This window comes from Theropithecus gelada, chromosome 2 (assembly GCF_003255815.1).
Source record: "Theropithecus gelada isolate Dixy chromosome 2, Tgel_1.0, whole genome shotgun sequence".
Classification (NCBI taxonomy): domain Eukaryota; kingdom Metazoa; phylum Chordata; class Mammalia; order Primates; family Cercopithecidae; genus Theropithecus; species Theropithecus gelada.
In genome coordinates, this window is record NC_037669.1 from 41,536,310 (window position 1) to 41,563,309 (window position 27,000).

The 27,000-nt window shown below is 37.2% G+C and overlaps 1 protein-coding gene across 6 annotated transcripts in view; it reads right to left on the minus strand.

Annotated features, from left to right (window-relative positions):
- The window catches only part of GOLGB1 (golgin B1), a 98,365-nt gene that overhangs the window by 56,533 nt on the left and 14,832 nt on the right, over window positions 1-27,000 (minus strand). For 2 of the 6 annotated variants that reach the window (XM_025375076.1, XM_025375077.1), the window contains exons 2-10: window positions 16,286-16,383; window positions 15,294-15,446; window positions 14,612-14,764; window positions 12,449-12,577; window positions 7,805-7,921; window positions 5,171-5,293; window positions 3,912-4,025; window positions 2,263-2,665; window positions 101-216 (exon numbers count right to left, since the gene is read on the minus strand). In XM_025375076.1, the coding sequence (XP_025230861.1) occupies window positions 101-216; window positions 2,263-2,665; window positions 3,912-4,025; window positions 5,171-5,293; window positions 7,805-7,921; window positions 12,449-12,577; window positions 14,612-14,764; window positions 15,294-15,446; window positions 16,286-16,381 (1,404 nt within the window). In that variant the 5' untranslated portion in view covers window positions 16,382-16,383. Of the gene's footprint in view, window positions 1-100; window positions 217-2,262; window positions 2,666-3,911; window positions 4,026-5,170; window positions 5,294-7,804; window positions 7,931-12,448; window positions 12,578-14,611; window positions 14,765-15,293; window positions 15,447-16,257; window positions 16,384-27,000 lie in introns of all 6 variants that reach the window. The other 4 variants (XM_025375081.1, XM_025375079.1, XM_025375080.1 and 1 more) reach the window with 4 other exon arrangements.

The window sequence follows — 27,000 nt, forward strand, 5'->3', positions numbered from 1 at the left end:
GTTTATATAGCTCTCTGGAATAAATCCTCATTAGAGCACTGAAGTACAGATACAGCAAAGACAAACAGTTAATATTCATAAGAAGTTCACATTTAATTACCTGTGTGCCCTCATTATAAACATCTGGGAAACAAGTCTGAGATGCTGTTTCATGTTGTTGCAAGGGCAGTCTATTTAGAAATTGGCTAATTTCTTTGGATTTTTGCTGGAGTTGATCTAAGGAAAAGAAAACAAATAAATGTAATATTTGCTTCAAGTCTGAAATGTAGTTATTATTATCTTCTAAGGATACACTGTATGCTGTTTACTAGTTTAGTTACCTTAGTTAAAATTAGGATGCCAATGACAACATTATTAACTGTTTAAATGTTCTCAAGGACCAAAGGACACCTCAGTAAGTCACTTCCTTCAAAAGTAAAATAAAACAGGCCTAAGCTTTTTTTTTTTTTTTGAGACGGAGTCTCCCTTTGCCCAGGCTGGAGTGCAGCGATGCAATCTCGGCTCACTGTAACCTCTGACTCACGGGTTCAAGTGATTCTCTTGCCTCAGCCTTCCAAGTAGCTGGGATTACAGGCGTGTGTCACCATGCCCGGCTAATTATTTTTGTATTTTTAGTAGAGATGGGGTTTCACCATGTTGGCCAGGATGGTCTCGAACTCCTGACCTCAGGTAATCCCCCCACCTTGGCCTCCCCAAAGTGCTGGAATTCAGGCGTGAGCTACTGTGCCCGGCCCTAGGCATTTTTTAAAGTTCATTTTCCATTTCCCCCTTGAAAATGGCTTTAGGGTTTTTGTTTTCTTCACTCTCAACAGGTGTTATGGATTCCACCAAGACTCCACCACATGGTTTTAAACATTAACATACTTTAGAGAACAGCTTGCTCATGTAACACCCTGGTCCTGTGTGATGCCCTTCAAAACTGTCTGGCTAGGGCGCGGTGGCTCACGCCTGTAATCCCAGCACTGTGGGAAACCGAGGTGGGCAGATGATCTGAGGTCAGGAGTTCGAGACCAGCCTGACCAATACCGAGAGGCCCTGTCTCTAGTAAAAATACAAAATACAATGCATGGTGGTGCATGCCTGCAATCCCAGCTACTCGGGAGGCTGAGGCAGGAGAATCACTTGAACCCGGGAGGCGGAGGTTGCAGTGAGCCGAGATCATGCCATTGCACTGCATCCTGGGCAACAAGAGCAAAACTCTGTCTCAAAACAAACAAACAAAAAACTGTCTGGCTAACGTTGTTATTCAATACAAATTTTCTTTTTCTTTTTTTTTTTTTTTTGAGACGGAGTCTTGCTGTGTCACCCAGGCTGGAGTGCAGTGGCACGATCTCGGCTCACTGCAAGCTCCGCCTCCGGGGTTCACGCCATTCTCCCGCCTCAGCCTCCGAGTAGCTGGGACTACAGGCGCCCGCCACCACTCCCGGCTAGTTTTTTGTATTTTTAGTAGAGACGGGGTTTCACCATGTTAGCGAGGATGGTCTCGATCTCCTGACCTCGTGATCCACCCGCCTCGGCCTCCCAAAGTGCTGGGATTACAGGCTTGAGCCACCGCGCCCGGCCTCAATACAAATTTTCAACTTAACTCTTTCTAAAATCTTTTGTTTATGTCTATGTCTATGCCAATCTATTAGTAAAGATTATAATTTGGGGAAGAGGATTGGTGAGATGGAGTATTAGTGTTGAGGAAGTTTCACTTTTTAATTTATAAAGTTCTAAAATGTTCAACTCTTTAGAGGCATATATTACTTTTATAATAACACATTTTTTAAAAGTTTCCTTTATACCTTCTTAAAGGATAAATTTTCACCTATAAGAAATCAGGTGAAAAGAGATTTTCACCTATAAGGAAAGCATTGAGACCCATTCATCTTTAGATTTATGGATGACTCCATGCAATTTAGTCTCCTAACCTATGTACCTAGATCTGGCCTAAGTTTTCCAAAAACTAATTCAAATCCCACTTGTTTCAGTCACTGAATCCTTCAGATCAGAGTCATATTTAACATAGCATTTTATTTAATATCTGGAACATCACTATCACATTTTTAGTATTATAATGATAATTATAATATTAAGACAGATTATAGCCAGTCAGAGGCAGGAAAAATGCATCAAGAAGTTCAGAAGAGCTGTTTTTCTCAGTCCTTCTATTGGTTCAATCGGTTTGAGCAAAGATTTCATTAACAGATCCCTGAAAATATGAAATACAAGCCACTCAGGTGGTAGAGACACGGACTTCAAAAGCAATCAGCTACTGACCTTCCAGCTGCTCAATGGTCTGGGCTGACTGAACTGCCTGTTCATCCTTATCTTGGAGAAGCTTTGAATTTTGATCCTTTAGAGCATCACAGGCGGACTGCAGCTCTTGTCCAGTCTTTTGAAGACTCAAAATATGAGAGGTCTTCTCTTCCATTTCTGCTTTGTGCTTCTGCTCCAAAGCACTATACCGAGACTCTAGTTCAGCCTGGGCTTGGCCTGCTTGCTCTAACTGTTCTAAAAGATGACGCATTTCTTCTTGCAGATTATGGAAGGATAATTTTCTCTCTGCCACTTCAAGTTCCATCTTTTCCAGTAGAATCTTGGACTCCTCTCTTTCTGTTTCCACAGTGTTCCTTAAAGTATTATGCTCAGCTTCTATCTGCTGTAACTGCTGAGAGAGAATCTAAGAAAAAAGACAAAGTCTCATGAACCATAAATATATTATTTCATTTCAACAAGCATTGTAAAGTGCTGCTTCTTGTAGGACAGAAAAAAATGGAAATATGTTTCTATGCTAGAGAGAAAGCCCTTCTCAAGAAGGAGAGTTGAAAATTAAGAGGAGAGGAACTGGCTGACTTTCTCCAGCAGCACACAGGCACCCAGAAAAACAAACAGAGAATGTGGACTGTAGCACCAATTCTGCATTATGATGAGACCACTTGAATGTGACAGGATAGGGACACAAGGAATCCAAGGGCTAGAAAAAAGGTAGTTCAAACTGTCAAGCACGGGTCCATACAGGACACGGAAAGGAGCAAGGGTAAGGAAGAATTAACATACTGGAGGAGCAAAGTGGAATTCAATGGAGTTCAATGAGAATGAAGATCAGGACAATATGAGAAAGAAAATGGCAGGATGGATTATAGTCAGATCAGCATTACTGATTACTTCAAGGGAATATTGCAGAATGAGATCATTTCAATCCAACAGAAGGTCAATTGACAAAAACAAGAAAAGATGGGACTGTACATAAAGCACAAAAATCATTCAAGACAGAGAAGAGTAACTGATGAAAAAGAAACTCACTAAAGGATAATATAGGCCAAGTATCCTTTATTCTAAATGCTTGGGACCAGAAGTATTTCAGTTTTCCATTTTTTTCAGATTTTTGGAATATCTTGGCTATCTTGGGGATGCGACCCAAGTCTAAACATGAAATTCATTTGTTTCATATACATTGTATACACATAATCTAAAGACAATTTTATACAGTATTTTAAATGATTTTGTGCATATTTGCTTTTGACCTGTTACCCTGTTCTACAAGGTCAGTTGTGGCATTTTCCACTTATGGTGTCATGTTGGTGCTCAGAAAGTTTCAGATTTTGGAGCATTCTGGATTTTCAGATTAGGCATACTCAATCTGTATGACATTCCAGAGAAACTAGGACCCTAGACCTAAAATGGCAAAGGGAAAGAGCAACAATAAAGAAGGGCAATGTATGCTCCATGAGGGAAAGAACTGTATTTATTTTTGCTCCTAATTGTACTGCATCCCCACCACTTAAGTACAAGGTATTCATTGAAAGAATGAATAAATGGCATCAATTCTCTGAAGACTTTAAATAGGCTTTTTTATCTACTGCCTGGCAAACTAAAGTGGAAATGAATACCCCCCAAGGCAGGAAGTAAAGATTAGAAGGCAGTACCTGGTTTCTCTGCTCAGCAGCAGTCAGCTCCTGTTGCAGCAAGTCAACGACCTGAGCACGGCCCACCAAGGATTCTTCGTGTTCCTCAAGCTTCCTTTGCAGCACCCTCAATTTCTGAGAAGACAACATTTTAGACATAATGTGCTAACAAATGAGTGCTTGTATTTGCTTCTCTTTCAAAATGTCATGTAGATTTGTGTACTAAAATTTTGGGGTGTTGAAAATGACAGTTTAAAGAGTGGCAGACCAGCATGCCATGCTCCCCATCCAGTAGCAACAAAGACTCTCCAAAATGTCTTCTCCAGAGCACCATCAACAACCAGACCCAGATACAAGCAAGTCCCTGAATTAGGGAGCCTCTTTAAAAATTAGAAAAAAACAATGACACATATCTGCCTTCAAAATCATAACAGTTAATAACCTGTACCTAGATAGCATAGGTAACATGTACATCTCACCCACCCAAGAGAACATTCTCTGCAGGCAAGAACCATTTCTCTCCTCCTAGTTTCATGCACTGAGCAGGCACTTGAAAAACACTTGTTGAATAAATAAATCAACGATAAGCATATACAATTAGTATTCTACTTAATAATATGTTGTATTCTAACACTTTATTTAGTGGTGCATTCTGAAAGAGTGCTTAGAACTTAGAAGTTTTTGCTCTAATTAACTCTAATTACTTTTCACTCTAATTAAACAGATCAAACATAAAGTATCACTGAAGTGCCTTTCAGTACCACACTGCACTACACACTAAGTGAAATCAAATACTTTGAGTTAGTAGATGGTGAACTCAAATACAATGAAGCCAATTTTCAAAATCTACTCAAATTATTTTTAAAAAGAATTACTGATCTAATAAAAGACTTCGTGGCTTCAAAATCATTCTTTTTCATCTCTAATTTTTTGAATATTTAAAACTGACTTCATTGATTTGAAGCTTTGGGTTAGGTGTGTAATGCACAAAGGTAGCTATAATCAGAAAACTGAAGAGAAACCAATTTTTGACTATCACATAAATTCACCAACTAAACTCAGCTTTTGAGTACCAACAACCTGATTAGAGGGGTAAAAGGCAAGAAAAGGATAACAAAAAATAAATAATTTTTATGCAACAGAAGACAAGGACACCAAAGAGGCCAATAAGGAAAACACTAACACCAAGTGAAGAGCAGTGGGTAAGGGTAGGAAAGTGGCTGTGATGGATTAAATATTAACCAAAATGACAGTCATTCTACTGAGTTTTAGCAACACACCTGTTGCATCTCTGTTTCCACATCTGCCTGGGTTACTAACTGAAGAAGCTCATCTTCATGAAGACGAACTTGTGTTTCAAAGCGGGCATCTTTCTCTCGGACCACCTGCTGCATGGAACTCAACTGAAGACACATACCAGAGAAACTATGCAAGTTACACTCCCCGAATATTGCACAAATAAAACTCACAGACTACTTTCCAAGACAGACACTGAGACTTGATAATAGCTTTTTAAAGTGAAATTTTGATTGTCAAGGATGAGGACATTGGAAGAGAGACAGGCCAGACAGTAACTACGAAATGTGAGAGAAAGCCTATTTTCAAATTCAGAGGTTAGCCTAACATAATTTTTGATCAAAAATTATACACTCATGGTTACTAGAAATGTTTTAAATATACAAGAAGTGTATTTTTTAAAGTTCTAGAAAGATTAAGATATTAAACACATAAGGTGAAGTTAAGTTAGATTTCTATTAAACCATGGACACTTCTTGCTCATGGCTGAAAAGCTTTCAATAAAATTCTCATGCCCTATAAGTGAAAATTCAAACTAACATATCATTTATTCAAGATTCTCTGCAACTGGAAATACTAATCTATCTTTCTAGTCTTATTTTCAAAGAATTGCTTCTAATAAAGAACCTGGTGTGCTTCTAAATCCACACCACCTCCCCAGACAGCTGTTTTCAGCTGTCATTACCTGCAGCCTTCTAGGTCATGCTCATTTTTAACTGGCTCTGAACAGAATGAAATGGAAATAAATAGACTGATCGTAAGTTGCTCAGTATCAGTGCTTCGTCTTCTTTTTAGGTTGTGCGTGTGTGCATCTGCTTATTCATCTCCTTAAGATCTACAGTGGAGCATGCTGCTTAGCTGTTAGCTTGCCCATTTTGCATTGGTCCTTTACTGCTGCTATCTCAGTTTGTGACACCTTGAATCAACTTTGGCTCTCTTTTTTGGGAGGAGAAAAGAAAATCCTCATAATTTTTTATTATCTGGATTCCGAACTCACTAGGAATTTGGACTCTTGTGTTTCAAGTGTGTAGGCACTGGAGTCTTTCATTAGCCAAACATTTCTAACTCCTTTCCCATAAATGTTCTATATTCTTTTTCTTCTCTGCAGTTTTGCTCACACCATTCCCCATCACTGAAATTATCTTCCCCAGCTTGTCTAGAGTATTATCTATCTATCATGGTTTTGCCTAAATCCCAACTTTTTCATGTAATTTTCCTTAACTGTCATACTCACAGTAACCTCTTTCGCCTCTCGAAATATTTTGTTTGTACTGCTGCTTGCTTTGGCACTTATTCAGAAAGCCTTAAATTATGATGAATCTCTTAATACGTTTACATATCCTGGCTTTCCATATTTTAGCAACATATAGGTAAAAACCTATTTTGTATTTCTTCATCCTGCACTGTATATACTGCATATACATAAAAAGGACACAATAAAAATAAATAAAAAATTAAAAAAGGACACAATAAAAGCTAATAGGTAAAACCAAGAATTTCAGGATATACAATTTTAACGGTATATACACCAGTAGGCCAACCACAGAGAGAAGGCACCATTAATACTACAAATTATTAATAAAGTAAACACCTAATGGATAAGATTAGGTTTAGCAATGTACAAAAGTACTTCAGGGAAAAAAATCTTTCATGATTCATAAGCATTCCCCCACTGCACCTCCCCCCCCCACACACACAAAAATTACAGTGCCTGTAATCTCAGCACTTTGGGAGGCCAAGGTGTGAGGATCACTTGAACTCAGGAGTGCGAGGCCTGCCTAGGCAACATAGTGAGAACTTGTCTCTTCAAAAAATGTAAAAAATTTAGCCAGATGTGGTGGTACATGCCTGTAGCCCCAGCTACTTGGGAGGCTGAGGTGAGTGAGAGGATGGCTTGAGCCCAGGAGATTGAGGCTGCAGTGATCTATGATTGTACCACTTGTACTCCAGCTTGGACAACAGAGTGAGACCCAATTTCAAAAATAAATATGTGGGAATGGGTGGCCAACCAAGAAACCTAGAAAAATAGAAAAAGTTGAGGATGCCAATCCAAATAGTCTCGTCTTGATAGACGAAAAAAATGGGAAGAAGAATGTCACATACTGGTGCCATTTAACATAAAATCACATGACCTACACCACTTTCTCATTACAAGCTCACTAAGTAATCTAACTATAATTTATCTTCCTATTAAGATAGATATTATTTTAGGGAAAGAATGAACCTAATTATTTTTATTTCTTTTGGTTTACTTATTGATCTCTTCTGAACTCAGCATGAGCCCATTCCTAAAAGACTGAATCTCTGTCTGCTATTAAAATTAAGTTTCTGGACCTGCAGAACTAAGAAACAGTCATCAATTAGGCTACAGAAAATTAATCAAGGTAAATAACACATTGTGAGGTTTTCTGGTGTTCCCTAATGACACACTTACCTATCACACATCTCCTAATCTCTTCTACTATATATCCTTCTAATTTCTAGTGCAACACCCATGCTACTATACTTTTATCTACTAAGATTTTTTAAAGTGACTCACTGAATTGACTTGTGTGTAATAACCCCACTGGACTTCATGGCTCTTTATCCCGATTTTGTGAGGTCCCTTCCACCCCTACCTGTGCAGCTTGCTCTGCCTGTGTCTGGCTGAGCTGGGCTTGTAAAGTGCTAATGAGTTCTTCCTTCTCCTGGAGCTGTTGCTTCATCATTACAAATTCTTTCATCTCTGTAGAACTCTTATCAAACTGAAAACATAGAAGGAAAAAAAATTATTTAAGCAAAAGAATTAGCATTATTAATTCTTTGACCTCCCTTTCTTGCTTGACCTAAATGCCTACCACATTTCCGTCTAGTTTCCATTGAACACAAAGGGAAATTGCATGCATTATCAAAATTTTATTTGTCAGAAGAAGACAGAAGCAGTAGCGGCAATTTTTCAATTTCTCTGAATCCTCACATAGAGATAGTACGAGATAGTAAAACCAAAAAAACCACATATAACATTTATGGTAAAATTAGGCAGACCGTCCTAAAAACCATAAAATATAGGCTAGTAAGGACAAACCACCAAAACCCACAAGAACTACATTGTATTAGTCTTACATCATATAAGAAAAAGAAGGCAGCAACAGAGTGAAATCTGATGGCTCTGAAAAAGGGACACCACTAAACAGCCAATGTATTTATTTGTTGGAATGCACAGTTGGCCAATTTTAGAATAGTGGCAGGGCTTTGCCATTCCTTAATACTAGGTAAATGCAAGGGGTGCACAGTAAGAAGGTCTAAAAGGGTTAGAGCAATCTAGGCCCCCTGAACTCTCAAAACTGACTCATCATGGCTCCCTTCTGAGACATGAACCTGTACTGAGAAGAAAGTGCCAGGAGTGACATAAAAATTATGCAGAAAAGGAATTAAAGAGACAGAAGAAAGAGGTCTACAAACATACTGTATAATTCAATATCAACTAGTCACATGTGGATATAGAGGGCTTGAAATGGGTCTGATAGAAAAGAAATATTTTTAATTTTTAACATTATTTAATTTGAATTTGAAAACCGAAGTATAAATTATTTTTCCATTAAGTACAACTTTGTTTTGGCATGACTATATTTCATCTTATCTGTTGCATCATGTAAGTTACTGTTGAGGTGTTGCACAAGTAACAAATGTATATGTAGTTGGTATCAATGGGTGATTCAGTGTAACTTTTATCTAGACCCCTATATAACATTGTAATGTGTTTATTTGTATACTTCATGCAGACAGCTTGAGTAACAGTTGATACCAATTTAATCATAACTAATAAATTGCAAGATAAACATTATAATTGAATTTTTGAAGTTCAAAAATAAATATAGACACATTTCAAAATTTAAAATGAAGGCCTTCTACTGTTGTATAGTTGGTTCCTTTTCACTTCTAAGTAGTATTCCAGTGTGTGGATATACCACAGTTTAAATACCTCCCTACTGATGGGCATGTGAGTTGTTTCCAGTCTTTAATTATTACAAATAAACCTATTACTATTGGACAGTGCTGATATAAACCAAAGCGAAGGGCAGAAGGAAGAAAGCCAGGAAATCTCAGAAATCCAGCTTCCATATCTTTGAACACAACACAAAAACAACAGAAAAAGGAAGTCTGTTAAGAAAAGCTTTCTTGAATCAAGCCTCCTTCCAAATAGAGATTTAGGAAAATGAATTTCACACAAAAATAAGGAACAGAAAAGGATGAAGGTCATATCCTATATAAAGTTACTATTAAAAAAAACAGAGTAGCCCCCACTAGAAAGAGGACCCTCACCAGATGCAGCCTCTCACCCTTGGTCTTCTCAGCCTCCATAACTTCTTATAAATTACCCAGTTTCAGGTATTCTGCCTCAAGCAAGAGAAAACGGACTAAAATGGAAAATTGGTATTGACAAGTGGGGTCACTGCTGATAATGATTATTTGAAAATGTGGAAGCAGTTTTGGAACTGGGTAATGGGCAGAGGCTGGAAGAATTCTGAGGAACTAGCTTAAAAAAAAAAAGCCTAGATTCCAATGAGGGGTTTGAAGATAAGACAACTACAGAAAGTTTAGCACTCCTTGGAGATTGGTTAAGCTGTTGTGACCACAATGCTGACAGAAATATAAATAGTAAAGCCCATTCTGGTGAGGTTTCAGATAGAACTGAGGAACAAAGTATCAGAAACTAGAGTAAAGCCCATCCTTGTTGTAAATTAGCAATGAACTTGGCCGAACTTGTCCAGTTTTCATATGGCCAAGAACTTTGTAGAAGGCTGAGCTTGAGAGTGATGAACTAGGGTACATGGCAGGAGAAAATTTTAAGCAGCAAACTGCTCAAGCTGCTATGTGGTTACTACTATCTGCTTACAGTGAACACAGAAAAAGAAAACAGAGCAAAAAAAAAATTGGAAAATTTGCAACCTGGTCATGTGGTAAAGAATGGAAGAAGATTTCAGGATGGGAATCCAAGAATGCACAGCCACCACTTGCTAAAGAAATTAACACGGTTAAAAGGGAGCCAGTAACTAATAGTCAAGACAATGGGAAAAGGCCCTAAAGGCATTTCAGAAGGCATTTTAGAAACCTTTAAGGCTGCCCCAACAGCTGCCATCACAGGCCCATGGCCCTAAGAGGACAGAATGGTTTCTGTGAATAGGCCTTGAGATACCACTGCTCTGTGCCACTTCAGGACACTGCTCCTTGCAGGTCAGCTGTTCTGGTCAGTGCAAAGCAGCCCCAGGAATGGCTCATGCCACAGCTCAAAAGGTATGAGTTGTAAAACTTGGTAACATCCACATGGTGCTAATTCCGCAGGCTCACAGAAAGCAAGAGCTGTGGAGGCTTGGTAATCTCCACTCACATGTCAAAGGATAAGTCAGGGGGCTCAGGCAGAGACTTGTCTCAGGGCAGAACCACCAGCGACAGCCCCACTAGAGCAATGCCAAGGGGAAATGAGGGGTTGGAATTGCCCTACAGAGTCTCCACTAGAGACTAGTGGAACCATGCCTAGTGGAACCATGGTGTGGAACTACCACTGCCATACTAGAACTATAGAGCTACCAGTGTGCAATGCAAAGTCAGCCTGGGAGAGCTGCTGGCTGGACGAAGCCCAGCAAAGCCATAGGGGCAGAACTGCCTGAGGTCTTAGGGACCCAACCCCTGTACCTGTACAGAGGATGCTGAAAATGGAGTAAAAGAAGGTTTTCTGGAATTTTAAGGCCCAATGTCTGCTCTCTTGGTTTTCAAACTTGCTTGGGGTCTGTTACTCTCTTTCTTCTTGCCTAGTTCTCCCTTTTAGAATGATGACGTGAATCCTATGCTTGCCCTACCATTGTATCTTGGAGGTAGATAATGTGTTTTTATTTCATAGGCTCACAGAAGAATTGGTGCAGGAATGAGCTAAGACTTTGGGGCTGCGGGGATAGAATTAACGTATTTGCATATGGGAAGAATATGAGTTTTAGAGGGCCAAGGGTGGAAGGCTATGGTGTGAATGTCCTCTCCAAAACTAATGTTGAAACTGAATCCCCAATGTGACAAGAGGCCTTTAAGAAAGGACTGGTTCAGGAGGTCTCTGAACTCAGGAATGGATTAACACATTCATGGATTAATGAATTAATGGGTTGTCATAGAAAGGGAACTGGTAGCTTTATAAGAAGAGGAGAGACCTGAGCTGGCCAATTAGCACACTCAGCCCCCTCACTATGTGATGCCTTGCGCTGCCTTGCGACACCACTGAGAGCCCTATCAGCAAGAAGACCCTCACCAGATGCAGTCCCCCAACTTTAGACTTCTCAGCCTCCATAAATGTAAGAAATAAATTCTTCTATTTAAATTAAATTTCTTTTATTATAAATTAAAAACAAAACTAAGGAGCAGAATGATATGATTATAGGTGATAAAAGCATACCAGAGGCACACTAAAAAAAAAAAAAATCCACATTGCAATCTATTTCAAAAAGTTTTTAAAAATTAAGAAAATTATACAGGCCAGGCATGGTGGCTCACACCTGTAATCCCAGCACTTTGGGAGGCCCAGGCAGGTGGATCACTTGAGGTCAGGAGTTCCAGACCAGCCTAGCTAACATGGTGGAACTCCATTGCTATTAAAAATACAAAAAATTAGTCAGGCATGGTGGTGCATGCCTGTAATCCCAGCTACTCGGGAGGCTGAGGCAGGAGAATTGCTTGAACCTGGCAAGCAGAGGTTGCAGAGAGCTGAGATCATGCTGCTGCGCTCCAGCCCGGGCAACAGAGTGAGACCCTGTCTCAAAAAAAAAACAAAAAGAAAAAGAAAAGAAAAAAAAATTATACAGAGATGAGAGAAAAACATAAATCAGATTTAGAAAAATCAGAAATGAGGTTGACTGAACTCATGAAAAATCCAATATAAAAGAAAAACTCATTGCACTATAGAAGATAAAAAACAAAAAAAACACAAAAGTAAACAAAAAACAGAATGCCTAAAGTGAAATAAAACAACAAACAAAAAAACAAACTTAAAATGTGTGAAAAGATGTATTGAAAGAGTATATTGGGTATCTACAAATAACAACTAAAAATGACAAACCCCAAAGCATATTCTAATAAAATTACCAGACAAGAAGAAAGGAAGAAAAGGAGACTGATATATACATGATATATACATAGATAAATGCCCATTGTGCATCTAGAAAAATGTATTCGTCACATAATAATCCATTGGTTTTAGTGATTCGTTAACCTAATGATTATGAAGTAAATTCCATCCCTACCTGTGCAGCTTGTTCTGCCTGTGCCTGAGTAAGCTGGGCTTGCAAAGTGCTGATTTGTTCCTCCTTCTCCTGGAGTTTATGTTTTATCTTTTCTACTTCCATCTCTTCCTCTGTAGAACTCTTGTCATGCTGAAAATGCAGGAGATAAAGTCATTATTTAAAAGAATTACAATTAATATATATTTGATATTTTCTTCTAATTTTTCATTTACAACCATTTAGTTATAATTTTATTAAACTGATGGGAGCAAGAAAAACCAGCTGATCTAACAAATGAGAAATCTTAAGGTTGTCCAGTTTTCGTATGGCCAAACAGTTCCTCACACCAAGCATGTGAACCCAAAACTGTGGACAACATAGAAAACAGCTATCTGAAAATACTGGAGAGCAACCAAAAGCGGGAAGATACTGGAGGGGATGTGATAATTGGAAGAAATGGCACCAAGTGTCCCATTTTGACAGCTTTTATTCTGAGGGCAAAACCAGTCAGTGCCATGCAGGACTAAACCTTAATAGAAAACCCAAAGTCCTGCTGCCTTGAAGAATCAAGGAGTGAGCTCAGGAAATTATAGCTGTTGTTAAGTGAGAAGCAAAACGTCAGAAAAGAGCCAGTGAGGGGAAATCCAAATTTTTCAATAATCTATTTTTTTTTCCAAAAGCTCTCCCTTAGACTGAGATTCTGCCTCTCTATAAATTTAGTCCCTCCCAACCCCCTAAACAAAGCTATTTCTGCTTGCTGGAATTACAAAGAATACTTGTATACTTTCACATAAGTCAGTCAAGCACCTGAGGACTGTTGTCATTTCTGCAACTATACTTTCCACAGAATACCTAGCTCTGTATTGAGTATATAATAGTTAAAGGGTTGCTATGATTGATTGCTAAAACTTAGAAATCATTTCTTTAACAGAAGAAGAAAATGAGCTCTAAGACATTGATTTCTTTAAGGTCTCAGAGCTAAAAATTAAATTAAAAAGCAGAATATAAAATGGGTAATTAAAAAATCTGACATCATAGCTGAGGAGAAGCTGGAGGGAACAAAGCAATATGAGGAGAGAGGCTGGTGCTACCACAGTGAGGGGAAGATAACTGACAGAGGAAAAACCAAAAGGAAAAGAAGGATCAAGATGAAATTACTTGAGAAGATTGAGAAAAGCTTTTAAAATAAGCTTCAAGAAGTTAAATAAGGTTATCAATTCAGGAAAAGTAATGTCCTCTGATCATTAGCCCCTGAGAGGAAAGAAGAAGCAGGAACTGGGTCACTAACTAGTGATCCCAAGGGTTATGCCTAGAAAATTGATTAAAATCTCATTTCCCAAGAACTAAGGATACTAGTGGGTCAAGGAGTAAAACAAAATGAAACTAAAAAAATAAAAAGATTTCTTACACACAGTAAGTCTAGGCTCACTCTATAATTTCAGTATGCATGTGATATGCCTGCCTCCATATAATCTGTACCAAACTCTCCACAAAACTGAAGTTTCTTGTTCTCTAAATATCTAACTGAATGTGAATATGTGGAGTTTAACCATAGAGGAAAGATAATGAAAATTTGAGTAATGGGACAATATTCCTCACAGGGCAGTACTTTCCTTACTCCTCCTCTGTATCTCCAACCTTAAACTGCTTTGTTGGCTGCAGTCATAAACCTAGAGAGCCTCCCTTTTAGACAGTCCAAGGTAATTCAGCTGATTCAGCCCACATGCATGAAGCTTTAATCCACCACTATGTGACTATATGAGGACACAGAATATTCTGTGTTAAGTCATTGAATTAAAAAATTTCAGAGCTGGAAGAAACCTTAGAGATAACATAGTTTAATCTTCTAATCAATGATGAAACGCCTCTAAAAGGTAGGTTTCCCTCCTCTCTAAATGCCTCACTTCAGTACTTATTTCTTCCTGTAAGCCTTCTTTAATTCCCTGAAAGTCTAGGTCACAACTGGCATTTCATATCCATGTTTTCTGTAGGCCTTTCATTCTCCCTGTGTGTGGCCTACAGTCCAGCTGAACTATAAGCTCAATAAGAAAAAAAAACAAAAAAACAAAACATTATTTCGTGCTGTATCATTTTAGCATCCTAAATGTTTGTGATTGGTGAAGATCTGCTGTATTCGGAGGTTTTTTCAACTTAGGAAATACACACTATACCCAGTCACCATACCTTGGAAAGTTGCTCCTCTGACTGAGGTTCTGTCAGCAGAACAGTCCCTCCTTGTGCTTTCATTTCTTCTATGTGTTTATTCAAAGAAGTTAATTTGGCCTTCGCATGAAGTTTTAGTTTTTTAATTTTGTTATCAGCAGCTTTTTTTTCTTCCTGCCCAAGAACAATGATGGTAAATACATAAATGTTTATTTACCTCTTATCTAGCACATACTAAAAGTTATTTTTATTATTATTACTTTTAGAGACAGGGTCTGTCTCTGTCACCAGGGATGGAGTGCAGTGGTGCAATCACAACTCACTGCAGCCTCTAACTCCTGGGCTCAAATGATCCTCCTATCTCAGCTTCCAGAGTAGCTGGGACTACAGGTGCCCACCACCATGCCCAGCTAATTTTTTTTAAATTATTTTTTTGTGGAGACAGGGTCTCACTATGTTGCCCAGGCTAATCTCGAACTCCTGGCCTCAATAAATCCTCCCATCTCAGACTCCCAAAATGCTGGGATTACAGGTGTGAGCTACCACGCCCAGTCCAAAAGTTATTTTCAGTAGGCATAAGTTTATAGTACTAGGGAGATAATTAGATTTTCTAATAATCTAAGTGGAGACAAAAATCAAAGTGAGTAGTGTATCATCTGTCCTTTATCAAACACTCCACAAGAAAGGATAAAAACAATAGTACCTGTAGAGCTTCATCTTTCTGCTGCAGTTGAACATCCTTCTGTCTAATAATATCTTTTAGCTCCACCACCAATTGCTCTGCATAAGCCAGGCGCTCTTGAACATCTTCTTGTGTAGTATTATTAAATTCCATGTCAGATTCTTGGTGCAATTCCTAATATTTAGGAAAAAAGTTGCCAATGCACCAGGTGTTAGTTTCCCAATAGGAGTTTCTTCATTCCAACTTCTTATGTTTTGCCCAATTCATATTCTTGTTAACTCAAGAATCTAACTCTGATCCAATAATAATCATTATCATAGCCATTACAATGTATTAAGTATTTTATAAATGTTAAACATTTTACAAACATTATCCCATGTATTATCATCCTAATTTTACCTAAGAGAAAAATAAAGAAAAGCAAAAATCATAAACCAGTAAGGGTAAAGGCCAAAAGTTAGAGAGTAGTTAAGTAAAACTCTCTTAACCACTAAGCATTACTTCTTGTCTTCTCAGAAAACTAAGGACTTTTATTAATTCCTTATGTGGACTTCAGAAAATATAATACATACTGCCAATTTGTGTCATCTTAAAAAAAAAAAAAGAAAATATAATACAAACTATAAGAGAAGTGGTAAATGAAGTTATAAAGCAAACAGATATTCTGAAACCCAAAAGGTGTTCCAGTTTCCCCATTTGTCACTTAGACCTTTCCTGTGGAACAGGAATAGCCAAGGATGAGAACGAAGGACTTAAAACAATCTGGCACTAAACAAGACCCAGGGAGACAAATGAGAAAATCCTTTCAAATTGTATTCAGGACTTGTTTCCCATCACTGTGGCTTTTAAGCTAAAAACTTACAAGGATCACTTATAAAATTTCAGTATTTTTCTAAATCCTCGCTTCAACTAGCACCAGGGAGGCTTCTCACACCCTTCTATCTTAAATTATTTTCCTTAGAAGAACACAGAGCATATGTCTTACCAGTTCAAATCAGAACAGAACTACTCACAGGGTCTAAGGGAGCCCTCATATTCTGATCAGTGTCATCATCTCCTGATAATTCATGCAAAACAACATTTGCTAATCCTGATAATCGGCTCAGCATTTCTGCAGGAAAAGAAGGGGGAAAAAAAAACTAAGAATCAGCAAAATGAACATAGGCTTCTCCTATATTGATAACCATATCATCCGCAAATGAAAAAAGAAAACTGTACAGGTGATTTGTATTAGACACAGTCTACAGCACAATGATGTCTTCAAAAAGGCATTTGAGTACTTACAGTGTAGTCACACATTGTTCTTTTCAGTGGCAATTGTACAGAGGTTATCACCATCACTAACATCATTTCTAAAATAAAATACAAGTACCTAATCATTAAACATTAATACAATGTTAAATATAAAAATATAATTGTTAAATACACCTTAAAGGTAATTTTTATCTTTAATGCCCTTCTTTCATAGTAGTTTCACTTTCAAACATGAATTTCTTTTTTCTTTCTTTTTTTGAGAAAGGGTCTTGCTCTGTCACACAGGCTGGAGTACAGGGACACTATCTCAGCTCACTGCAACCTCTGCTTCCTGGGCTCAAGGGATCCTCCCACTTCAGCCTTTCGGGTAGCTGAGACTATAGGCACACACCCAAACATGAATTTCTTATTCTTTCTTCCTCTGCCAGACAGTTATTCTCTCCCATTTGTTCAAATAAACTCCATGATACTGCAACATTTTTCTTTTTATGTGCCCCATGAACCCCATTCTTTCAGAAAGCTTTCTTGATAAACCATGTGGTTTTGCTAAAATTTAAATATAAACTTTGTTCAAAATGTACAGCATTAAATGCATATATTAGAAAAGGAGGAAGGACAGAAATCAGTAACCTACAATTCTTCAGTAGAAAATTAGAAAAAGAAGAATAAATTAAAGCCAGTGTCTAAGCAGAAAAAAAAAAAATCAGAGTAGAAATTAATAAAAATAGAATAGAGAATATCAATAAAACCAAAAGTTGATTATCTGAAAAGATCAATAAAATTGATAAAACTCTAGTCAAGATGACCAAGAAAAAAATAGAGAAGACATAAATTATTGGCATCATAAATAAAAGAGGAAACATCATTAATGATCTAACATACATTAAAAGATAATAAACACTACAAATAGCCCTATACTTTTAAATTCATTGATGTAGATAAAATGGGTCAGTTCACTGAAAGATACAAGCTACCAAATCTCAAGAAGAAATAGAGAACCTGAATATAAATGAGTAGATGTGTGTGAGTGCATGTGTGTGTACACACACACACTCATATATATACACACACATATAAATATGAAATTGAATTCATACACTAAAAACCTTTTAAAAAAAGAAAACTCCAGATTAAGGTGGCTTCATTAGCAAGTAACAACAAACATTTAAGGAATAATACCAATTGTATATAATATATGCCAGAAGATAGAAAAGGAGGGAACACCTTCTAACTTATTTTACCAGACCAGCATTGCCCTAATACTAAAAGCAGACAAAGATATTACAAGAAAACTATAGACCAATGTTCCTCATAGTCACAGTCAACAAAATATTCAAAATACTCCATAAAATATTAGCTAACTAAATCCAGTAATATATAAAAAGATAATACATCACAACCAAGTGGGGTTCAAGAAATGTAATGCTAATTCAAAATATGAAAATCAATGTAATTCACCATATTAATAGACTGAATGAGGAAAACCATATAATATCAATAGATTCAGAAAAAGCATTTGATACGTTTCAATATCTATTCATGATTATGAATTCACAATGAGAATAATTCATTCTCAGCAAACTAAGAATAGAAGTAAATTTCCTTAACCTAATAAAGGGCATTTTTTAAAAACTTACAGCCAACCTCATAATTACTGGTGAGAAACTGAATGTTCTCACCATATGAGAAACAAGGCAAAGATGTTGTCTCTTACTACTTCTATCTAACACTATACTGGAGTTGCCCAGCCAGTGCAACAAGCAAGAAAAAGAAAAGACATACAAATTGGAAAGGAAGAAATAAAACTGTCTCAACTATCAAAACGATTGTCCATGTAGACTTTCCTTAAAAAACAACTCCTAGAATAAGTGAATTTAGCAAGGTTGCAGGATACAAAGTCACTATATAAAAGTCAACTGCAGGCCAGGTGCAGTGGCTCACGCCAGTAATCCCAGCACTTTGGGAGGCCAAGGCGGATCACAAGCTCAGGAGATCGAGACCATCTTGGCTAACACTGTGAAACCCCGTTTCTACTGAAAATACAAAAAATTAGCCGGGTGTGGTGGCAGGCACCTGTAATCCCAGCTACTTGGGAGGCTGAGGCAGGAGAATGGCGTGAACTCAGGAAATGGAGCTTGCAGTGAGCCTAGATGGCTCCATCTCAAAAAAACAAAAAAAGTCAGCTGCATTCCCATTACAATGAACAAGAGGAATTTGAAACCAATAAGAATACCATTTACAACAGCACTGAAAAAGAAGAGCAGGACTTGGGTAGACAGCTAACAAATATTTGCTGAATGCTGAAAACTACTGAAAAACTGAGAAAGAAATAAAAAATCTAAATAAATGTAGAAATAAAACATATATGAGCATTTGAACTCTATAATATTAAAGTACCAATTCTCCCCATTTTGATCTATAAAATTAGTGCAATTCCAAACTTAATCCCATCAAGCTTTTAGTAAACATCAAAAAGCTGACTCTAAAACATATGAAAAGGCAAGGAGTGTGGAAATTACTAACTACAATTGCAAGACGGTGCAGCACTGGTGAAAGTACAGACACACAGATCAATGGAGCAAAATGGAGAGCTTAGAAATAGACACACACAAATCGAGTCAACTGATTTTTGACAAAGGTACAAATGCAATTAAGTTGAGAAAGGACAATCTTTTCAATAAATGGTTATGGAACAATTGGACATCTACAGAAGAGTGAACCTTGACATACAACTCGCACCTTATACAAAGCATATCTCAAAATGGATCAAAGACCTAAACTTAAAATGTAAAGCTTTTAGAAATAAACACAGGAGAAAATTTTTGTGATGCTGAATTTGGCAGTGAGCTTTTAGACACCAAAAAAGCACAATACATTATAAAAAATATTGATTAAAAATTTATCAAAACATACAACTTTTGCTCTGTGAAGACGATGTTAAGAAAATGAAAAGATAAGTCATTGAAGCTGGGCGCAGTGGCTCACACCTGTAATCCCAGCACTTTGGGAGACTGAGGCAAGCCGATCAGTTCAGGCCAGGAGTTCAAGACCAGTCTGGCCAACATGGCAAAACCCCACCTCTACTAAAAATACAAAAATCAGCTGGGCGTGGTGGTGCATGCCTGTAGTCCCAGCTACTCGGGAGGCTGAGGCACAAGAATCGCTTGAACCTGGAAGGCAGGGATTGCAGTAAGCTGAGATCATGCCACTGCACTCCAGCTTGGGCAACAGAGCGAGACTCTGTCTCAAAAAAAAAAAAAAAAAAAAAGACAAGTCACAGATTAGGAGAAAATATTACAAATAGCATATCCAGTAAATAACTAGTATCCAGAATAAAAAACAATAAAAATACATTAAAACTCAACATCAATAAAGTAAAACACCTGATAAAGAAATGTGCAAGAGATGTGGATACTTCACCAAAGAAGATACGTGGATGGTAAATAAATATATGAAAAGATGCTTAAGTTAATCTGGCATTAGGAAAATACTCATTAAAAGCAAAATGAAATACCACTACCTACCTATTAGAATTGCTAAAATATGTATTTTTTAATGCTGGCAGGGATATAGAGCAACAGGAACTTTCAGTGCCTGCAGATTAGAATACAAAATGGTACAGCTACTTTGGAAAACTGTTTGACAGTTTCTTTAAAAGTTAAACGTACATTTACCAATCCCACTCCTAGGCATCTAACCAAGTTTATAGTAGGTTTGCTCATAATCACAGATTCTGAAAATAGCCAGGATATCCTTCAACAAGTGAATGAGTAACAAACTGTAGCACATCCAAACAATGGAATACTACTCAGCAAAAGAATGAGCTATTGATTCACACAACACAATACTTAAACCTAAAATGCCTTTTGCTACATGGAATAAGCTAAACACTAAAAGATACACACCATACTATTCTACTTATATAACATTTTGAACAAGTCCAGAAATAAACCCACACAAACATAGCTGTCAGGGCTTGAGGGAAGGAGATGTGGCTGAATATAAAAGAGCAACACAAGGGAATGTCTAAGGTGAAGGAACTGTTCTGTATGATCCTGAAGTGGTAAATTCATAACCATGTGCATTTGTCAAAACTCACTGAACTGTACATTCCAAAGAGCAAACTTAATTGTACACAATTTTTTTAAAACTTCATCCAGGATGTCAGGAGTTCCAAAAATGGAATGCAGACTGTGACAAATAGATCTAACTATATTATAAATATATGATATAACCGCACTGAAGGAGATGGGGCTAACCTAAGAAACAAAAATGGTGTTTTGACTGGGTACTATAAGGATAAAGACAAAAAGAACTGACATAAACACTGTACTCTAGTTGGTAAATTTCTTTCTCACAGTGGTATGATTTGGCAATTCTGAAACTACTTCATTGTACACTAGAGTTAAACGAGTAAGTAAATTGTAGATAATGAGATTCAGGTTTTTTACCATCAGTGAAAGAAGTTACAAATAAACAAGGCAAGAAGGCTAGGATAAACCCCGTGGTACTGGATTAGAGTCAGAGATATCAGTATGAACTCATGTTTATTTTAATATATATGTAAATAGATAAATGCAGAAATAAGTATAGATATGTATGCATTATAAATAATCAGTTATTACAGAGAAATATATATTCTAGTTGTGTCCACTGAAAAGTCCTACAAACAGTAATTTCTAAATGCAAATCTAGAAACAGTGATTTCTAAATGCAAATCTCCAATAAAAGGAACTAGGGCTCCTTGGAGAAATGGCTGCCTATCTAGGGTTGGGGCAGGGAGCTAGAAAGTAAGGAAGTGTTCAAAAAAGGAAAAGAAAAAAAATGGGGTATGTGACCAGGAGCCAACCTGAAGGAGCTCCCAATGACCAATGCTAGAATAATTTGAGTCGCAAAATAAATAACAATGGTATTGGATTATATGGATTATAACCCAAATAAAAAATTAAATATCCATCAGTCAATACTGACATAAATAAATTAAATAAATTAATAATAGAGACAAATCTTCCTTACAAAAGAATTTCAAATAATTTATGTAGCTACGACCCCCTCTAAAAAGTGGAGCTTAATTCCACTCTCCTTCAGTATGGGCTGGACTTAGTGAATCATTTCCAAAGACTAGAATGTGAAAAAAGAAAAATAGCAACATCAGTGGTGAGACTTGGCAACCAACACCTCAACCAAGTGATCAAGATTAACATCACCAGTAATAAATCATCGTAATATCATGTAACCCCTGATATAATGTGATGAGAAGGGTACTTTATCTCTGTGGTATTCTTCTGCAAAACCCGTAAGCCCAGTCTAATCAAGAGAAAACGGTGGGAAAGCCCACACTCAGGGACATTCTAGAAATACCTGACCAATACTCTTCAAAACTGTCAAAGTAATGAAAAACAACAAAAAACTAAGAAACAGTCACAGATGAGAGAAGACAAGGAGACATGCTGATTAAATACAAAGTAGGCCGGGCACAGTGGCTCACGCCTGTAATCCCAGCACTTTGGGAGGCCAAGGCAGGTGGATCACTTGAGGTCAGTAGTTCGAGACCAGCCTGGCCAACATGGTGAAACCCCATCTCTACTAAAAAACACAAAAATTAGCCAGGTGTGGTGGCATGCACCTGTAGTCCCAGCTACTGGGCAGTCCGAGATGGGAGAATCACTTGAATCCGGGAAGCAGAGGTTGCAGTGAGCTGAGATCGCACCACTGCACTCCAGCCTGGGTGCCAGAGTGAGACCCTGTCTCTAAATAAATAAATAAATAAACGCAAGGCAGTATCCTGGATTGGGTTCTGAAACAGAATAAGGACATTAGTGGAAAAAATGGTGAAATCTGAATGAAGTCTGCCTATAGTTTAGTTTATGGCATTGCACCTGTGTTCTTTGTTTTGAAAAACTTACCATGGCTGTGTAAAATGTTAACATTAGAGGATGCTAGATAAAGTGTATACAATAACTGTCCATCTAATCTTCCCAAGTTATATGTAAATCTAAAGTTATTCCAAAATCAATTTACTTTTATAACCACTGTGTAGGCTACATATTCAGATCAGTGTCAACTGCTAGTCCATAAAGTTCATGAAAGTGAGAAGCATATTAATGCTTTGATAGGAAAAATCAAAATACAACTGGACTGTGCATAGTATTAGTTTACATGATTATGCCTAATTTTACATTTTGTAATAAAATGTAAAACATTTTAAAACCCTCATCAGAGGCCAGGTGCAGTGACTCATGCCTGTAATCCCAGCACTTTGGGAGGCTGAGGCGGGTTGATCACAAGGTCAGGAGTTTGAGACCAGTCTGACCAACGTGGTGAAACCCCGTCTTAACTAAAAATACAAAAATTAGCCAGGTGTGGCGGCACGTGCCTGTAATCCCAGTTATTCAGGAGGCTGAGGCAGGAGAATCACTTGAACCCGAGAGGCAGAGGTTGCAGTGAGCCAAGATCGCACCACTGCACTCCAGCCTGGGCAACAGAGCAAGACTCCGTCTCAAAAACAAGAACAACAACAACAAAAAACACCCTCAGCAGGAAGAAATACAAAAACTATTGTACAAAATAAACACTTAAATGAAACTAGGCTCTGCTACAGTTTTCTCCTACTGGGGATAATAATAGTGTTTAGGACAGCCATGGTTCTTAAGAAAGAAGTGATGAGAAATATCTGTTTTTTTAATAGGTTGTCTTGGGTAATCTAAGTAGCACATCACTTGGAAAAGATATGTGAGACAGAGATAGAAAAAGTGAACTGTTCCCTAGGAAGGCAATGCAGAAGCATATATAACTTCATATCTAAATACTGGAAGGGCGACACAGTGTCATACATTAGTACACAGGGTCATATATAACTATTTATTCAAGGTATGAGAACCACAGCTATAGTCAGGTTAAAAAAAATCACAATTCAGCAGTATACAGATTCTAAACTTTCTTTTTAACTTTAGAGATCATATTTTTTTTGGTATATAATGAAGGAAATGAATACCATTACTAAAGAGTTTCTTAAACATACAGATTTCTACTAATCAAAGAAAATCATAATGGAACCTAACTTATCAAACAGAATCACTTTATCTTCAGATTTTTCAGACCACTTTGGGAACAAAGAAAACAAAATAACCAACTGATGGGGTTCTGAGAAGATGGGAGTAGCAAGGGGCCCCATGGATTTTGTATCTTCCTTTATTCCCACATAAAAACAGACAAAGCAACTAGATAACAAAAGATCCACGGACAGCCTTCACCAAAAAATTACAAAGTTTCCTACAAACCTCAAAATAAACGTGGATATAGACAAACCACCAACAGTTACAAGATCTGGGTGTCACTGGTGTTTAACTGGAAGGAAACTGAGGGAAGCCAGAGGAGTGCAACACCAAGAGGACCTCAAAAGAGCCAGTGGGCATTCACTGGCAAATGTGCCAAGCCAATAACAGCACAGTAGTTGATACAAGGAGGGGTCTTCCCATTCCACTAACAGGTACTTGCCAGGGGCCTACAAGGGCTGAAAGAGCTGAGGCAGTCTGGACCTTTATTAATTCTCAGAACTTAAGAGTTGGGGCTCTCTTGCAGGATAGGGTCCCACACTGAGGAGAATCTGCTAAGAGGAGAATTAAAATTAAGTGACTAAGGAAAGAGGAGGTCCAGATAAAGAGCGGGTAAAAGTGGCAAGAAAGAAAAGCAGGAAATCTGAGAAATCAACTGCCATATAGTTGAACAATGTCTGAAAACAGCACAAGAAGAAACCTTATCAACTTAGAAAAGCTGTATAAAATCTCTTTCTAAAAGTTCAGCAACACTAAATTCATATTAAAAATGAACTACTGAGGCCAGGCGTGCTGGCTCATCCTGTAATCCTAGCACTTTGGGAGGCTGAGGTGGGATGATCACTTGAGCTTAGGAGTTCAAGAGTAGCCTGAGCAATATAGCAAGATCCCATCTCTACAAAATTTTTTTTAAAAATACTAGCCAGGCATGGTGGCACATGCATGTAGGCCCAGCTATTCAGGAGGCTGAAGTGGGAAGATTGCTTGAGCCCAAGAGGTGGAGGCTGCAGTGAGCCATAATCACACCCCTACACTCCAGCCTGGGTGACAGAGTAAGACCCTGCCCCCTCCCCCCCTCAAAAAAAAAGAGCAACTAAAAAGTATCACACTTCAGATACGTTACTAGAAGAAAAAAAAAGGAGGAAAACAATCATAATAACATCCAGACAGAAAATGGAAGCATGTCAGAGAGCCATGCTCAAAAACACAGTTCAAAACTATAACCACCTAAATCTACTTAAGGAACTAAAAGGCATTTAAAATGACATAAGATGTGAAAAAATAAACACCAGAAATAGAAAAACCCAGAAATAAAGTGAAAACAAGAAGTGACTGAAAAATTTAAAAAATCATTTTGGAAATGAAGACAAAACTACAAGGAAAAGGGAAATGAGTAAATATAACAAACCATGCCATTAAAAAAAAGCAAAGTTGAAATGAAGGATAATTTTAAAAATCAAAAAGAAATGACCTAAAAACTAGACATGCAACTACCTTATGACCCTCAATTCCACTCCCCAGCATTTATCTTAGAGAAAAGAAAACTTAAGTTCACACAAAAACCTGCTGTATATAAACATTCATAGCAGCTTTATTTGTATTAGTAGATGTTTAAACAAACTGTTATATACAGGGAAATGGTTAAACAAACTAGTACATACATCCCATGGAATACTTCTCAGTAATAAAAAGGAACGAACTACTGATGAACCCAACACCTTAGATGGATCTCCAGAAAACTACACTGAAAGAAAAAAAGCCAATCCCAAAAGGTTACATATTATACAATTCCATACTTCCATAACATTTTTGAAATGACAAAATTCTAGAAATGGAAAGATTAGTGGTTACCAGTGGTTAGACAGGGGTTGGGGTGGGAAGTGACTGTGGTCATAACAAGGTAGCACAAGGGATCCTTGTGGTGGTGCAACTGTTCAATATCTTGACTATGGCAGTGGATACAGGAACCTACAAAGGTGATATAATACTACAGAACTTAATAATACACACACAGACATATATAATGAATATACAAATGAATACACAAGTAAAACTGGGGAATATATCAATCTCAATATCCTAATTATGATATTATGTATTAGTTTTTGCAAAATGTTACCAATGGAGGAAACAACAAAATGTATAAAAGAGCTCTGTATTATTTCTTACAACTGCATGTGACTCTACAATTGTCTTCATATTTAACAAACAAAAGAAAAAGAAATGGACTAAATGCAACATGATATCCTGAATTGAATCCTGGAACAGAAAATGGACATTAATGGAGAAACTGGTGAAATGTGAACGTCTGGAGCTTAGTTAATATTAATGTACAATGCTGGTTTCTTAATTTTGTACACTGCTAATGTCACATGTTAATCTTAGGGAATACTAAGCAAAGGATACACCAGATTTCTGCACTATCTCTGCAAATCTTCTGTAGTGAACTTTCTGTAGTGATCTGAAATAATTCCTAATTATCTGTTTATTTTTTTAAAATGTAAGAAATTAAGAGTTACAAAGGATTTGCAAGAAACTGATAAATACTGAAGTAATGTGAATAACAGGATTCCCTGAAGAAGAAAAGCAAACCAACAGCACAAATATGAAAAACCATAATCCAAGAATACTCATTTGAATTTTTTTAAAAAAAGATTTGAAACTACATCTTGAAAGAGCCCACAGTGTACCTCAGAATGTCAACTCAGAATGACCAACAAAATGGTCTGGTAAAATTACTGGACTTAAAAAAAAATCCTTTAGGATTTAGGCTCAAAGATCATATGACTAGTAAGATAAAGAAAAGAAAACATTAGATTTTTCAACAGCAATGTTTTTGCCAGAAAAAAAAAAAGAGTTACAAATTTAAGATATTCAAGAAAAGAAAAAAGTGAGCCAAGGATTCTATTTCTGGCAAACATAACCTTCCGATATAAAAAACAGACAAAATATTATGAACAAGCAAGAAAATTCATGAAATATGAATATTCCCTTAAGCCTTTCCTAAAGAATTTATTAGAGGCAAAACTTGAGACACTCCAAATGACTAAAGAAACATCATTATAAGAACTAGTGGTGAGCATTAAATATAAGGTCATTAACAGAATTAAGACTAAGTAAAGACTGAGGAAGAGACAGCATAGTATGTAATAATTATATGCTCTGACAATATATAGGACAACCATGAAAAAAAAATTGGGAAGAATGTGAATAGCATATGCAAAAAATAAAAAATATTTTTTAAACAGTTTTCAATAATTAAAAGTAGTTGTCTATGGTCATACTACCCTGAACACACCCGATCTCGTCTAAAGTGGTTGTGGTGCTGATATTAGTATCACTACTCCTAGATTACTATATGTGAAATGTAGAATTAAAGCAAATGAGTAATTATGGATATACTAATTCTGTATTTTCAG